Source organism: Lithobates pipiens, unplaced genomic scaffold (assembly GCF_037356315.1).
Source record: "Lithobates pipiens isolate NorthernLeopardFrog02 unplaced genomic scaffold, aLitPip1_a1.2 Scaffold_16, whole genome shotgun sequence".
Classification (NCBI taxonomy): domain Eukaryota; kingdom Metazoa; phylum Chordata; class Amphibia; order Anura; family Ranidae; genus Lithobates; species Lithobates pipiens.
This window is the reverse complement of record NW_027507748.1, coordinates 473,768,398-473,785,098: the sequence shown is the minus strand read 5'-3', so window position 1 is coordinate 473,785,098 and position 16,701 is coordinate 473,768,398. Positions and strand designations below refer to the sequence as shown.

The following is a 16,701-nucleotide window of genomic DNA, read 5'->3' as shown; positions in this document are numbered from 1 at the left end:
AGTACATATACACAGGGTCGTTTATAATAGTTTCTAGGCAGTTGAGTTTAGAAGCCTTTTTTGGAAAGCAAAAAATGCGTTCAGGACGGATGTTCAGACGCATTTGAAATGCTTGTAACAGCTTGTAAATGATTAAATTTTTGACTATTTGAAAAAAAAAAAAAAGGTACCAGTTACTTACGGGTATCTGTATTTCTGGGAAATCTTCCAGGACGGCACACCTGAGAGATGAGAGGCTCCTCCCTACAGGAAACACAATCAATCGACAGCTGTTTTAAGTCCCCACCCTTCCCCTTGATCCTCAGTTTTCGATTGTGTTTCTCCCTACACAGCAAAACTGTTTTTTTCCAAATGACCCGAAGCCTGGGGCTGGTGGTCTCCCCCTGGGAGCCGGACCACAAGCCTGGGAAGCCTCTGGGTCTGGTAGGATATTCTTGTCCTTCCTGGGGGGGTTCCCCTATCTTTTCCTCAGGGGGGGCAGCAGAAATTGGAAGAGCCCCCCTGAGAGCTGAAGGACCCTGGGTACAGTGGTGTACCCAGAACTTCAGGGGCCATTATCCTGTCTCCCCTCCTTACCTGTACAGGTGGCTGTTCAGACGGGGGTGCTGGCCATCGGTTCTTTCCAGGGGGATCATGTCCCCGACTCCTGGGTCCCCGGTAGCTCACGTGGGCTGCCGGAGAGGGTGTGGCAACAAGCACCCGCGTCATTTTCAAACTTCGGGAAAATGGCGGCGACGTTCTTACCCAGGAGGGAAGGCTGAGAGTCAGTAGGAGCAGGCGCCCACATCCTCCTTTCTCTAGAGCAAGGAGGCACCAGTTTACTACGGTGGATGTCTGCCTTAACCACCTCAGATGGGAAGATGGGAATGAGGAATGGAAGGCATTGCCCCCCCCCCCCCCATGTATATAGACTGACTGGTACAGTGCAGGACACAGCCTAACCTGGCACCTCCCTATGGGGACAGCAGTTGGGGGGGGGAGCACTTTGGTGGCTATCCTCCTTGCGTGTGGACCATAAGGATGGAAAAGCAAGCCCGCTGGCTGTGGCAAAAAGAGGAAGACGACAACGGTGAGTACTTTCCTTTTGCTGTGGGAATTTAGCTTCAAAATCCCCAATTCCAGCCAGAGGGTTTCTGGGCATTTGAGATCTCACCTGGGGTCTGGATTCAAATAGCCCTTAAGCTTCTGCTAAAAACACCAGCTGCAGCTTCCTCTTACATCAGAGAAGCTGTATGGTGGACAGGTGGTGCAGAGGAACGAGTGTGCCTAAACCACCTCAGATGAGAAAGAGGTAGGTAGGCCATTGCTCCCCCTTCCCCGTGTATATACTGACTGGTGCAGTGCAGAACCTGGGGTCGGGATACAAATAGCGCAGACGCCACTGCTAAAACCACCAGCCACAGCTCCCTCTTACAGCAGAGACACTGTGGTTATCGCAGTAGTAGGTTGCCATGCCCAGTTGTGGTACATTAGTAGGGATGAATATGGCGTACAGAGGGGATCTGGTAGATACAAAGTTACTTACAGGCCAGGTATACCACTGAACAAGTTATTAATTGGGCAGTGTTTGGTGGATTCAGAAGCTCCCCTGGTCAGCAGGTGCACTAGGTTACCGGCCCTATTAACCCAGCTGCTAGGAATCTGAAGTTGCTTAACAATGTTTAAAAGCTGCCCTAACATTCAAGGATGGGCAGAGACCAAGCTACTGTGTGGCACAGTAGGGGTTCCCTTGTGACACATCCTCCTTTTGGGGGTTGCTTGCTATGGTTAACTTTCATAAGCTCCAACCTCCCACTCCACGTTTACACTGTGATTATATTATAGTATATGAGGTAAGAAGAACCTTTTTTTTATTGGTTTGGGCTACAATCCACTCAGTGGCAGATCTAAAGGCGATTCACCATAGATCGCTTCCTACATCCTTTTAATTGAGGATTTTCTGTGCAAACCTACGCAAGAGCTACATAATTGCTTGTTTGAAGCCTGCAAATAGCTATTTACCCCCCCCCCCCAGGCTAAACTGGTAACCACCTCTTCTAGAGGCTGTCTTAAATTGGTCTCTAGGGCTGGGCTCATTGAGACTTTAGTTGCTAATCAGCACCACCTGGATAGGTGCTGGCTAGCATTTGCTCAGTCTATGGAGGTAAGGTAGGACAACAACTACTAATAGTAGGGTGTCCAACCATTTTAGGATTTGTTCCTTCACTGGTGGTGAGGTTTAGTATCTACAGCCCAGGCTATGCCTATAAAATAAATTGCCTGTTGGTTATTTCATAAAGGGATAGACCATAACTCCTCATTGGCTGCACACCAGTAGACCTCAGTAGTGAAAGTTTGTCCTTGCTGGGATGTTTTTTTGGCACAGCAGAAATACACATTGAGATTTGTGACATCTCTGCTTATAAGGGCTATATTGCTGTACATCAGAAATGCACTGCACTGAAGCTTGTTTGCTGTCCTTTATATACTAAAGGTACTGCTTTGTTTGGCTACAGATCAGAAAAATACAACAGTGAAGGTGGTCTGTACTTTCTGGTTTTGTGCTGCACAGCAGAAATGCACATCATTGAGTCTGGTGACATCTCTGCTCATAATGGTTATATTGCTGCACATCAGACATACACAAGATTGAGGTCTGTCTGTGGGGCTTTGTGTCCTGTTTTACTGCCTTGTTGGTTACTTATCAGAAAGGCAGCAGTGAAGTCTGATGGTCCTGATTTGAGTGGCGTTGTGCTATTAACGGCAATGGCTGCCGAGTTTAAACATGCTAATTGACATGTTGAGTCGCATGACAAATCATTTCAATATGGATGTGCTATCTCTATTCATAGTGTTTTATTGTTGCACATCAGATATATACAGCATTAAGGTCTGTGAGGTTTTGTGTCCTGTATTACTGCCTTATCAGAAAGGCAGCAGTGAAAATTGATGGTTCGAATTTGTTGGGCTACATAGCAGAAATACAAATTGAACCCCTGCAAGGTGTAGTACATATACTGCCTTTGGTAATCCATGTAGCACCACAAAGTGGTGTTGTGCTGATTTTAGCCATGCGATTTGACATGTTGAGTCGCAAAGCCAAATCGCTTCAATATGGATGTGCTATCTCTATTCAGAATTGTTATATTGTTGCACATCAGACATATACAAGATTGAAGGTTGTCTGTCCTTTATGTCTTGCATATACTGCCTTATTGGCTGCATATCAGAAAGGACACAGCAGTGAAGATTGCTTGTCTTTTTCTGATTTTGGTTTTGCTGCTCAGCTGAGAGACACATTGAGGATGGTGGCATCTCTGCTCAGTATTGGTATATTGCTACACATCAGACATACACAAAGATTGAATGTTTGTGTCCTGTATGTCCTATATTTACTGCCGTATCGTTTGTATATCAGGCACAGCAGTGAGCAGTGTTTCTCATGGATCTACCTTTCTGCATCTTAGGGATACACAGCAGGGGTTTGTTGGCTGCAATCCTCCAGGGAGTCACAGCATTGGGGACCCCTTACTTGTTCGACCTGAAAATTGCAATTTTTTTCCCTGCGACCTGTGTAATCTTGAGGTCTGTGGATCCAGGAATCAGGGACTGCTGGTGTTGCACAGACACAAATGGTACCCATTGGAAGCCATAGTATATGACTTCTCATGCGTCTTGCAGTCCCAAGTCGCAGGTTGGGTCGCACGGGTGTTGGAACCCTAAACTTATCTATCCCTTCTGATTGAGGTTTTGCTACACAGCAGGAATACTCATCATGGCGTTATTGTTTTATTTTGCAGCAGACCAGAAAGATTGCAGCTGTAAAGGCTGTCTGTCTTTTTCCTCAGTGTCTGCTTTTATGTTGTTGCACAGCAGAAATACTCAAGATTGAAGCTTGTTGGTGCTTTCTGTTTCAGAAAAACACAATGCTGCAGGTTGCTTGTGTCCTTTCTCAGTGTTGGTTCTATCTGAACTACACTACAGAAGTGCATGACAGAAAGGATTGTCTTGTGTTCTATATTTTTCCCTGTGGTATAGCAGAAATGCACAACACGGGAGTTGGTGTTCATATTAATCTTATAACTGTATTTGGTGGCTTGTCAGAAATAAACAACATAGAAGTTTGGGTCTTTCTGTCTTCATATTTATAGCCTTGTTTTTCTGTACATAGGTAAAACACAACAGTAAAGGGGGTTCCTGTCCTTTCTGTATTTATATATCAGTTATGACCTAGCTAGCTGCACTAAAGAAATGCGCAGCATTTAGGGTTTGCTTGAGTCCTAATGTTTTTACGTCTTGGCAGCACATCAGAAAACCAGACTGTGAGGACTGTTTGTCTACATTGAGGTTCAGATTTGGGTCTCTTCCCATATTTGATATATTGGTTTAGCTAGTCACACTCAGGCACACAACATTGTTGTCTATACTTGTGTCCTTTCTGTCTAAATCTATTGTGCCGTGCCCACAATCTATGATCATTTTATTTGTGATATTAATAATACATGTATCACCTTTTTGTATTTCAGCCTTCTTTTCCATGGAGGGGCCAGGAGTTCGGGCTGCAGATGCCACATGTCAGAAAACCTTGACCACTTACATTCTGGGATGCCAGAACCATTTCCTAGGGTTGAAGCCCTGTAGGGTTATGGGACACTGGAGAAAGGGGATAATGAATCGCCCTGTTTAGTAAGAACTTGGAGAGTTCTGTTCAGAGAAGTATTATGCCTGAGGATGAAGTATAAAGATGTATACCCGATCAAATAGGTTTCGGCTCTGTCCATGGCCTTCATTTTGCCCTTTTAGCAAAACTAGACGTAGCAATATGGGTAGTCTACTCCTGCTAGGGACTTTAATCTCCTGAAGAAGGCTCTCGGGCATAAGTAAGGACATAGATTGGGCATGCCTTAAACCCAGGGTTCACGCTTCTGTTAATCTATTTCCCTTTAAGTAGGCTTCCCTTTAGTCTTTTGCTGACATAAAGATAAAAGAACAGTTGCAGTTTTATTTCCCTCAACAGGGTAGTGTTAAGACAGGCCCTCTTATTGATTAATGTAGTGTCCTTGTCTTACACAGGTCTCTTATTTATATTTTTAGTGGTTCTAAGTAGCACCTACAGGCACAATAGGCCATGGTTGTTAGATGTGTGAGATAGGCAACATTGCTAACCTACAAGTTTAACATGTTTTCTGATTCCATTTTTAAGAGCCCATTTCGCCTAGATACTGCATCCGAAGCAGAAAAGGCAGGAACATCTGTGGAGCAGACCTGCAGATCAGCCGCATGATCCAGCTAAGATGCCTTCATCAAGCATATGAGCGTATGGAGTGGAGGTAAAGCTCACTGCAGAACCAAGGTTCGCCAAGAGGGTCTTGCAGTGGCCCCACCCTAAGGTAGGCCTGAGGTACTTGTTTATCCTCTCAGGTGTGCCGTCCTGGAAGATGACTTGAGAAAGGTACCAGTTACTTACCGGTAACTGTATTTCTGGGAAATCTTCCAGGACGGCAGGCCTACTTCCCGCCCGTTGGAGGAGGGAAAATTCTAGAACACTAGAAGGTGAGTACCTATGAGGAATGATTTCCCTTGTGAACCTGGTTCAGGAGTTACTTCTCTACAAACTGAGGATCAAGGGGAAGGGTGGGGACTTAAAACAGCTGTCGATTGATTGTGTTTCCTGTAGGGAGGAGCCTCTCATCTCTCAGGTGTGCCGTCCTGGAAGATTTCCCAGAAATACAGATACCCGTAAGTAACTGGTACCTTTTTTTTTTTTTCAAATAGTCAAAAATTTAATCATTTACAAGCTGTTACAAGCATTTCAAATGCGTCTGAACATCCGTCCTGAACGCATTTTTTGCTTTCCAAAAAAGGCTTCTAAACTCAACTGCCTAGAAACTATTATAAACGACCCTGTGTATATGTACTGATAAGATATCATAGAGGACAGTTCAGAGGCAGCTGAAAAAAAAAAAATGCCCCAGTTGCTCCGTTCTTAATTTTTCGCTATCTAAAAAAAAAAAATGTAAACGTGGGTTACTATCTGTCAAGTTAAATCATTCAGGAGAGGTTGTAAAAATGTCCCGTGTACATTAAGCCTTAGCTGCTATATCCGAATGTCTTAAGCAATTTGAGATATGTTGTGAAGTAGTTACTGAAGTGTGGTAGAGGTTGCGTTTCAAAGGCTTGCATACACAAAACTGTTAAAGAAAGAGTTAACAAAACAGATTTAACCACTTGATTTTGTAATGCCCCTTTACCTCATTTTTCAGTTTTTTTTTTTAGCACTCTCATAGTTTGACAATTACTCCATTATGCAACACTGTACCCAAATTAAATGTTATATAATTTTTCTAGACAGAGCTTTCATATTTAACCACTTGCCTACTGGGCACTTTTATTCAGTTCCAGCCCAGGCCAATTTTCAGCTTTCAGTCCTGTCACACTTTGACATTTGCATGGTTATGCAACACTGTACCCAAATTACATTTTTATCACACAAATAGAGCTTTTTTTGGTGCTGTTTTTTGCTAATAAAAAACGGAAAAAAAAGAGCAAAAAGTTGAAGAAATATATTTTTTTTCCATAGTTTCACATTTTGCAAGCAGGTAATTTTTCTCCTTCACTGATGTCCGCTGAGAGGTGACATGGATAAGGCACTGATGGGCATGGATAGGTGGTACTGGTGGGCAGTCTTGCCACCGATGTCCCTTTTAACAGAAGCCAGTTATCAGCTTTTTCTCCTCACGCTGGGAAAAAGAAAGCCAACAACCGGCTTCTGTTTACATCGTGTAACCAGGTGTCATTGGCTAACAGCTGATCATGTGGTAAGGGGGCGCTGTGATTGGCCCTTTATCCCGATCTGTGATCAGATGAGTCCTCAGCGATTACAGAGCACAGCTCGTGAGCATGGGAGGTCGTCCATGGATGCCCTTCCAGCATTGAAAGCCTGCACTGTAGTCATCATTCAGCTATAGCGCAAGCAGGAACTGGTTAATAACTACTGTTTTGTTCTTAGTTTTTTTGTCCTAAAAAAACAAAAACAAAAATATCTATTTCTCTTACTTTTTGTTAAAATAAAAATGACAGAATTGTACAAAAACCCTACAAATTATGCTTTTGGAAGGTAGATACTTCAAGGAGATAATTTTTTGTGACTTTGTTGGAAATGAAGAAACCGGTATTGAGCCGGTTAAAACAGAGCTTGAGAATGGTGAATGAGATATTGTAATGTGCAGATCATACACGGAGGAAGTGAAGGAGTTTATGTACTGGTCACAAACAGTGACAGGATAGAGATGGAAGGGGTTAATGATAGGGGAGGTGAAAGGATTAATATTCAGTACAGTATGTTGGGGGGGTAAAAAAAAAATCGGTGTCACTGAAACTGAATGGATGAATCTGCAGCTGCCGATTCATTCTTTCCCCATTTACAAGTACTCAGTCTCCCTCCTTCACTGTTATAGGGGGGAAGGGGAGGGATCAACATTTTAAACAGTACCATGTGCATGCTGTGATGACCAATCACAGCAATCGGCTTGGTACAGTGTATCTATGTACCAAGCTATCTAACAACAGCTCAGGACACCGCGATTTCAGGGTGGATCGGCCTCCTGATGGCTACTCAAGTGCTATTTAGGGCTGCCAATCTACCATTTAAAGATGTACTCCGATAGAAAAAGGGTTAATGATTTCCAAATGCATGTTTCACTTGAAAAAATTAACAAATTTTACCTAATGCACTTTGATATGTGATTTTATAGATGGATATAAAATGTTGTACATTGTCGACCCACATTATTCACTATTGCACAGTCCAATGTATACAAGTGAGCAGGTTTTATTGAATCAATTATCATCATGCCAAAATTCATTACGCAATTCTTAAGTCACTTGTGTGAAAAATGTTATATATATATATATGTGTATATGTGAATTTTTTTTTCTTTTCTTCCTCTAAATAAGGTAGATCACATTTTAGTTCAGTCCATATTCGGTCTCCTAAAAAAATCTAATTTTTAAAATTCCTTTACAACCGCTCAGCACATGTGCAGTGGCAAAAGGATGGGTTTTAACGCCCACACACTGCACATATGCATCACTGGGCTGTCAATCTTCATGCGCTGAGAGCGCACTCACAGCTCAAAGATCAAGCTGTCTCGCAGCTCTTAGTCCAGGCTAAATATTGGTAGCAGGCGGTATCGGCTTCTGATTGTCAATCCTTCCTGCCCCCCAGGCATTCAGAAGTGTTTAAAGGGACACGGGGGCAGATGAGAAAGCTTTAAATACTAAAGTGTAATTGAAATGTTAACAGACAAAAAAAGAGAGAATGCTGGCTCAAAAAAACAAACAAAAACAAACCTTTTTAAGGCAAACTTGTCACAAACCTGGACAATTCAATCTGACCTCCAGAGATGTAGGAAGCAGAGTTTGCAGTATATGCAAATCTTGCATTCTCAAGTACTTGTTCAACTTGACTGCACTCCTAATGGTCACTTTAGGTTGCCCATCACATTAAAGGATTTATAAGGAAACTTGTAAAAGCGACCAAGTTTGGCTTTTGCAATAACCGATAAGATATGTATAACAACTGCATAGCTGCATTTAATTGTAATGCTTTATTCAGACAATGTATTTTTCATCATATGCTTAAAAAACATATCTTGATCTATTATTTTACAATAAGGATTCTAGCCAGGTCCTGAAAACCAAAACCATAGAGAATAAACCATGTTTATATCATAAGTCCATGTACTTTTCATTCTAGGGTGTTTGTAAAATGCAGTAATTTCAACCTACTAGATTAGTTGCAAGATAAAGGATAGATAGCAAGGTGGCACATTGAATTGTTTTAATGTGTGTTTGGAATATACTTTTTTTTTTTTTTTTCTTAAAAATGCATTAGCGATTGTCCTAAATACTAAAAAGTGTAATGTATTTTTAGCTGTTCTTTACCATCGCTGGGGACATCTGGACCTGGCCAAAAAATACTATGAAATTTCCATGAAGCTTGACCCTTCTGCTCAGGGGACCAGAGAGAACTACAATCTTCTGAAACGAAAGCTAGAACAGAGGGGCCATATGTGAAACGCAATCAAGATAGGGGAGCAGGCCAGGAACACTACAGCCATTGGCAGACAGATCTGGTATTGAAATAGTGTGTGTTTTATGGTTGCACTGAAAACTGCCTTTTTGCTTTCTATTTTGCATCAATGGTTTCTAGCAGACCCATAATAATAGCTGTCAAACCATGATTTGTTTGCTATTCTGCCCAAAAGTGTAGCATATGAAATAAAAACATTGCTCTGAAAAATAGCATCACTTGCTACACCCATGGCACCAGTGATGTAAACAATTGTACTGTTACCGTTTATTTATTTTTTTAAATGTTTGCCGCATGTGTCTTGAATGCAAAGTCTTTTATGCAGATTATTAGAAGGAAGCAACATGCTTCACATTAAGGTTGTGAAGGTTTTACTCCTACCTGAGCATCTGAGTGTACTGAACCTAAAACTGCATCCTTTACTCGCAAATGTTTTTGTTTTGTTTTGTTTTTTATATACAATTCCATTGTTGAATAAAAAGAAATAATAAAAGCCGGTTACACCTTTTATGTACCTGCATACTTCTAGCAGTCCTTTAATCCAGAGCATTTTATAGACATAGCTGCATATACAGTATGTTTGTTTTCCTTTGAAAGTGTATGTACCTAAATGTTCATAAACCTTGCCATCTTTTTTTTATGTTCTAGGCTGTTTCACTCTTCATAGTAAATGTAAACCACTTCTCTAGAACTGTTACATGTTCTGTTTTTTTTATTGCACCTTAGCATTCCACAGTGTGTATATCTGTGATATGTCCTTTTGTTACTGAAGTGTGTCACTATGTTTAGCATAACTTTAGGCATGTCATAATTAAAATAGTTTTATTGCCTTCTTAATGTGAATGCTATTTTTTTTTTACCAGAATCAATGAATTGGTCTCCCAAAACCCAGTGCCTCATGGAATGTAGGAAAAAAACTTTCAGGTGACTGGATGCTGGAATATGGTTTGCTGGGAACACCCTGCAGTGTGCCCTTATTTAACCCCACCCATTCTGTGGGTTTTATAGAAAGCAAGATGGAGAAACTGAGAACAAAGGGGAGGGACGTGTCATGTACTGTACTCTAACATAATTAATTTACCAGACTTGTCTGCTGCTTTGACCACTCTTAATCTATCCTGATGAAGGATTTGTCTATCAAGACAGCTTTCCTGGTTGACGTTACATCAGCCAAGAGGGTTTCTGAAATGCATCCTCAGACATAAGGAGCCTGTCCTGACCTTTTTATCTGGACCCAGTGGTCTTGAATCCTACATTGGGCTCTAACCCTAAAGTGACTTTGGTTATTGACAAAAAACAAGAAATCATTCTTCCCACTTTCAAAATGTTCAGTGTGGGTTTTGACATGAAGCAATGCGCATGGGTGTAAATGCAACTATAATCGTTACTTGTTGAGCAAGTGATAAATATTACATTATGGCTATTATGAGGCTGTGGACTATCGGGACTAGTTTACACTTGCTTCAGACAGGCTTTATTAAAGCTCTCTGAATGCCAGTCCATGCCCCTGTCACTAATTAAAATGGTTAGCTTACAGTTCTGTTTACACCTTGCTTTTGCTTGGTGTTTCAAGCAAGCTTTGCCATAGACTTCTATGTAGACTTTGAAGCAACACTAAAGCTACATGAGGTATAATTTTTGAAGCAAAACAAAAGCAGGTGTAAACAAGACTTTAAGCTAACCATTCTATTTAGTGACGGGTTTTGACTAGTGTTCAGACAGTTTTAACAAAGCCTGTCCGAAGCTTTGTTTTGAAGCAAGTGTAAACTAGCCAGTAATGTGTGTTGAAGCCAAAGCAAGTGTAAATGAGCCCTTAACGTCACACTTTTTATAAATAAATAATAATTATTGGCTATAAGGTTGGACTTGTACACAGAGCCATAGGACACAGAGCCATAGTAGTTACTATGTGGGTTATAGGCCACCTTCAGGTGATGGACCCTGGCAAGCCCAAAATGAAAAAGTGCACTCCCTATGTAACGCCTCCAACTGGTGGGAGTACCTCAGTTTTTTCGCCAGTGTCTATGGTGTTGATCACAAGTAAAGATGTGCTGTGCTCCACTGGAGCAATTCTTGCTGGGGCTAGCCATGCTGACAAGATCCATTCAAAGTGTCTCTTCTGGTCAAATTGAATGGTACCTGGGCCTTGTATCCGAAGAAGCAAGGTTTTGCCTGTGAATGATTCTCTTTTTAGAGAGCTGGACCCCCGGATGCAGTACTTTTTGGTAGTAGGGCCATAAAATTTTACTGGCGGGTGCTGTTGCAGGTCCAGAATAGTGTGTTTCCTGAGGATCCCCAGCTCCTGAAGGTTTAATGGAACCAACTGTGAAGGGTGAAGATTGGGTCTGCTGGTTTACCACAGAAAACCCTGCGGCAGGAAAGGTAAGTGGAGTTTTCTAAGAAATTTTTAGAATTTTCTTATGAATGTCTCCTTTAAAAATCAGTAAAATGTTGTCATGCCTATGCGTCACCACTGGGGGCTGTATTGTGTACTCACCGCCTCACGCTGAAAGAACACACTGTGTCAGAGAGCTGAGATGCTTCTTCCTCTAGCCGAGATGCTTCTTCCTCTAGCCAGACAGCAGGACCTCCGGTTAGCTTCAGGGGGGTTCTCCCCGCTTATCGCCCCCCGTGCTGACAGTCTCCCCCTTTTGGGGGAATAAGCGCTCTAAAGTTTCTTTAAAAAAAAAAAAAGAGAGAAACTGGCACAGTCAGCTGTTTCTTCCTGTAGGTCCGAGAGAACTTGTAGTCCACCACTTGTGCTGGAAAAAGCTGTATTTTAAGGAAAGGGGGAAGAGCCGTAGGCAACGTGGTGGGTGGGGCTTGTCTGCGTTCTCAGATGCCCCACACGGAGAGGGAAAGTTTTAAAAGCACCTTTGTGTGTTACTGCAGGCTGTAGAGGGACACAAGAGCAAAAGTTGGCGTTAACAGGTTTGGTGACACAGGCATTTCCTTTGACACATTTTTTTACTGCTGCATCAGACTGGGCATTAATAGCAGCAATTGTGCTGGACTACAGCTCAAGCAGGATATGCATTCCTTCTGGTAGTACCTCTGCTTTGTGCATCGGGCTAATGCAGAGGGGGGTAAAAACACCTCAAAGGGCTCTAGAAAGACCTATTCACACGGAAGCCTAGATCCATCCCAGTAAGCATCCTCCCCTCAGAGTAATATGGCTGGTCACAGTGAGCCATCAGGAGGGGCAAGTGTTACAGCTGCTCTTAAACACTGCAGGCCCCGTGTATATTACTAATGAGGTTTTTTTCTTCAACCATTTTAAGCTTGATGTAAAAGTTTGATGCTTTAATCAAATCCCAGAGTGGGACTAAGAGTAACAGGTCCCCATCCATTGCTCAGGACCCTCATACTGAGGAACAAGGAGCAAGAGATGGCGAATTTCTCTCTAGGACCAGGAAGAGGCTGATGTCTCCTCTTCCGAAGAACATGACGCAAAGTATCAAGCTTGCAGGAAAGGTCGTTTACAGTCACTCAATGAATTGGTCCGCTCCACATTTTTAGAGCCAGTAACGCAGTCAGTCGATGAGCTTTTAGTGAACCCGCTTGGGTTCACTAAAAGCCCCCCCCCCCCCCCAATCTGTTCATGCTTTTCTATCCATTCATGGCAAGGAAAGCTTATCTATTCTGAGTAAGAGCACCCAGATAAACAGTTTTTTTCCTCTGAAAACGTTCTCAATACTTCCTTCTTTGGAGGAAGGGTTTTTATGGAAAGTTCCAGCAATTACGGTAACTCTGCTATATATCCTCTGTAAACAAAAACCTGACTTGTCCAGTAGACAATGCTCATATGCTAAAGGGTCCAATAATAAGATATTGGAGTTCTTTTAAAAAAAAAAAAACACTATATTGCACTCGCAGGTTCAGTCATTCGAACCTGCGCTGGCGTTCAAAGTATCTCAGTCCTTAAGGGACCAGTTTATAGAGGTACTCAGTTATTCCTGATCAGCAGGCCCAGGGTTTGGCATATCAGAAGCATTCCATTTTACAGTTGACACTAAGATTCTATTCTGCAGGCCTCACAGCTCATGCTAGGGCTGGTACATGTGCGTAGAATCCTATGGTTGAAAAATTGGTCAGCCGAAGCACCCTGCAAAAAGCTCTTGGCCAGTTTCCCTTTTTATGGGAGCGGTTATGTGGAGACGATCTGGACAAGTATATCCAAAGAATTTCTAAATGGGAAAGTTCCCTTTTACAGGTTAAGAAGAAGTTTAAACATTTTTCTTTTAAACGTGCTTCTTCTCCAATGCCAGGGGCATTAGCCTCGAGGCAGTTATTTCTGCCTCCACCGTCAGGTTTCAAGAGGTATACCTCAGGGTCAGTCTCAGGGTCAAAAGAGGACCTAGGGGAGGAAACCCACAAAACAAAATACTAAAGCCTTATGAAAGGGCATCCCCGCTCGCTCGAGTGGGGGGGGGGGGAAGGCTTCTACAGTTTTCAAGGGCCTGGCAGAAACAATGTCTAGACAGACAGGTGGCTTCCTCAATTTCTCTAGGTTACAGACTAGGGTTCTGAGAGTTCCGGTCTCCTCCTTCTCAGATCAAATGTTCCCAGTGATCCAGTGAAAAAGAAGTCTTTCTTCTCTAGCTTTGGATCATCTCTTGTCTCAGAGAGTGATATTCGTGGTCCCCTTGGTAGAGCAAGGATTAGGGTTTTTTCAAACCTTTTTTATGGTTCCAAAACCGTACGTAGATGTCAGACCCATTTTAGATCTCAAAGATCTAAACCGGGTTTGAATATACATTCTTTTCGCATTGGAGTCTATCCGATCAGTGGTCTCGTCCTACAAGGGGAAGCACTTCTGGCATCAATTGACGCCAAGGATGCAATTTTCCATGTGCCATTTTTTTCCCCGCTCACCAGAAATGTATGCTTCAAGGTAGAAAATCTTAATTTTCAGTTTGTAGCTCTGCCTTTTGGTCTAGCTACTCCACCTCAAGTGTTTACAAAGGTCCTGGCTCCTCCTCCTTTTAGCCGGGGTAATGGCTCAAGGTATAACAATACTAGCCTATTTAGATCTTCTCTTCATAGATCAATTTGGTAGCCCGCTTAATCCAAACTTGGTCACCACAGTTAGCTGCCTGGAATACCTAGGTTGGATTCTCAAGCTAGAGAAATCCTCCTTAAGGCTGGATTCACATCTATGCAGTTTTAGTGCATTTTGCAGATTTGCACTACAGTCCATTTAACATGGTTTCCTATGGAACACTTTCTGTAGTGCAAATCTGCAAAAAGCACAAAAAATGCATAGGTGTGAATCCAGACTAAATCCATAAAGGAGATTGTAGTACTTGGGGCTGATCATTAGTACAGCTCAAGAGGATTTTTTATTTTTTTTTTCCCCAGGAAAGGATCAGTTCCATAAGGGAACTGATTAAGTTACTCAAGTCGAAGAAGAATCCTTCTATTCAGCTTCGCATAAATTTGTCAGTAAGAATTCAGGATGAGGCCACAATACAGCCTCATCCTTATAAGAAAGAGCAGCCCACACTGATACTCTTCTTGTAGAAGATATGACAACCAAGAAAATAATTTTCCCCCGTCAAGAGGATCAAGGAAATATCTCGTACTGCCTCCAAAAAGAGGCTGCTTCCATAAACAGACAGGACTAAAATTAAGTCCCAAGGGTTCAGCGGAGACCAAAGTGGAGGATTAATCTGTGTTACCCCTGAATAAAGTTACAAACCAGAGAGAAGAGCAAGTGGTTGATGAAAAAGACCGATAAGGCCGACATCTGGCCATCGATAGTACTCAAGGCCAGCTTCAATTCTAATCCTACTTATGACATTTTCTGGGGTGCCAACTCCTCGTTTTACACCAGGAGACATATGCCTTCCAGATTCTTGACTCTGGAGGCCGGCCTCTTATTTACCAAGTAGGACTACTGAAGCTAACTGCCCACGATTTTTCAGAATGTGGGTCTCAATTGCCAAACCGCTAAAATTAGTGTTTGTAAGGCAGGATGGAATACCTGGACCTAACTAGAGAAGGTGTGGCCATAGTGGTAGGGTCCAAGGGTCCCCCACCGCCATCTTTATGATCTTGGCTAACCAAGATATCCTGCTTGATCCTGCGAAGAAGGTGCAGAAAAAGCAGAACAGGAGGGAACGCATGGATCATTAAAAAAACTGATCCCACGAAAAAAAATCAAGGCATCTGTTTCTTATGCCATCGGATCCCTTGTCCTTGACATAAAGTTCCACATCCGGAACTCCCCATCTTCTGGTATATCAACAGAAACATATCGGGGTGAAAGGACCATTCTCCCAGGAACAATTGTTGGCGACTCAAGTAGTCTGCATGTCGATTCCTATTCCTGGAATGAAAATTGCTAATAGATAAGGAATGTTGTTTTCTGCCAAGATAGAATACGATTCACTTCTTTCTGGGCCGCACGACTTCTCGTGCCCACTTGGTGAATGATAAAAGCCACAGCTGTGGCACTGTCGGATTGGATCCTGATAGAACAATTCTGTAGATTGAGCGTCCACGCCTCGAGGACCAAGGCGTACTGCTCGAAGCTCTAGAATCTTGAAGGACAAAGTCATTACTGATTTGGACCATTTCCTTAGGACAGATGCTTCTTCCAGGACTGCTCCTCAGCCCAGAGGGCTGCCGTCTGTTGTTACCACCTTCCAGGTAACTGGTAGAAAGAATTCCCCTTTTTAAAGATTCTTGGATATCAACCACCAACTGGGGCCCAGAGCTTGGGCCTTCTTGTTCCTAGTTGACAGGATACTGTTTTGCAGCAGTCTTAAATGAAACTACGCCTAAGGAATGGCCTCGAAAGAAGCTACCATCTTTCCCAAATTCAAAGTGCTGGAACAGTAGGCAACAGACATGAAAGAGAGACCCTCAGTACAGAGAATTGGAAGGGTGGGGGTATGTAGACTGCCATTATCAGACGCTCCAGTCCATTTGTTCTGGCGTGTAAAAATAAGAACCTACCCTGGGGGTCGGATCTAAGTGTCAACAAAATAAGTTGTGCTGTTTTGGCCACCAGTATTGTGACCCCTTTAAAGTTTGCAGTGTGGGGAGCCTGGTATATCCAACCCACCCATGTTTTTTTGAGTGACAACATCAATTGGCCTGTGAAGTGGGTCTCAACCAAAACCATGATCTCAGCCCGTTGTGCTTTAAGGTATGATAGAGCTGCATTTCTTTTGGGTCTAGCCCTAATACCCTGCACATTCCATATGATACATTTCGGCTTAGGCATCGCCTGGTTAATCTGCTGATTATGTCCCGATACCACTGTCCCCACGGTGTCGAAGTGGTGTCTTCCCACAGTGGGCCACAGTACATTGTATGTACAACTCAGTATCTAGCAAATATCTGCAAATAGAACTCTTCTCAGCATCAACTAATTGCAATACAAACAACAAACGGTAAAACTTTTTTAAATTGTGAGCAAACACTCCGGCGGGTCTGGACCAGCAGCACCCTCCGTAAGTTCCAGGGGCAACCTGCTGCAGCCAGACGGACCAGGGAAACTGTACTTGTACTAAGTAGCAAACCTTAAAACATTTGTAATTAGAAAAAGCGGGACCTGTCAGGGGACCAGTATCTAGGGGGGCGATTATCAGCTGCAGAGCGAACAACAGTGAGAGAAC

The 16,701-nt window shown here is 42.8% G+C and overlaps 1 protein-coding gene across 18 annotated transcripts in view; it reads left to right on the top strand.

Moving 5' to 3' along the window:
- Nucleotides 1-9,910, top strand: part of TMTC4 (transmembrane O-mannosyltransferase targeting cadherins 4) — a 137,442-nt gene extending 127,532 nt beyond the window's left edge. For all 18 annotated transcript variants that reach the window (XM_077482947.1, XM_077482953.1, XM_077482955.1 and 15 more), the window contains one exon: nt 8,915-9,910. In XM_077482947.1, the coding sequence (XP_077339073.1) occupies nt 8,915-9,057 (143 nt within the window). In that variant the 3' untranslated portion in view covers nt 9,058-9,910. The remainder of the gene's footprint in view (nt 1-8,914) is intronic.
- The last annotated feature ends 6,791 nt before the right edge of the window (nt 9,911-16,701 follow it).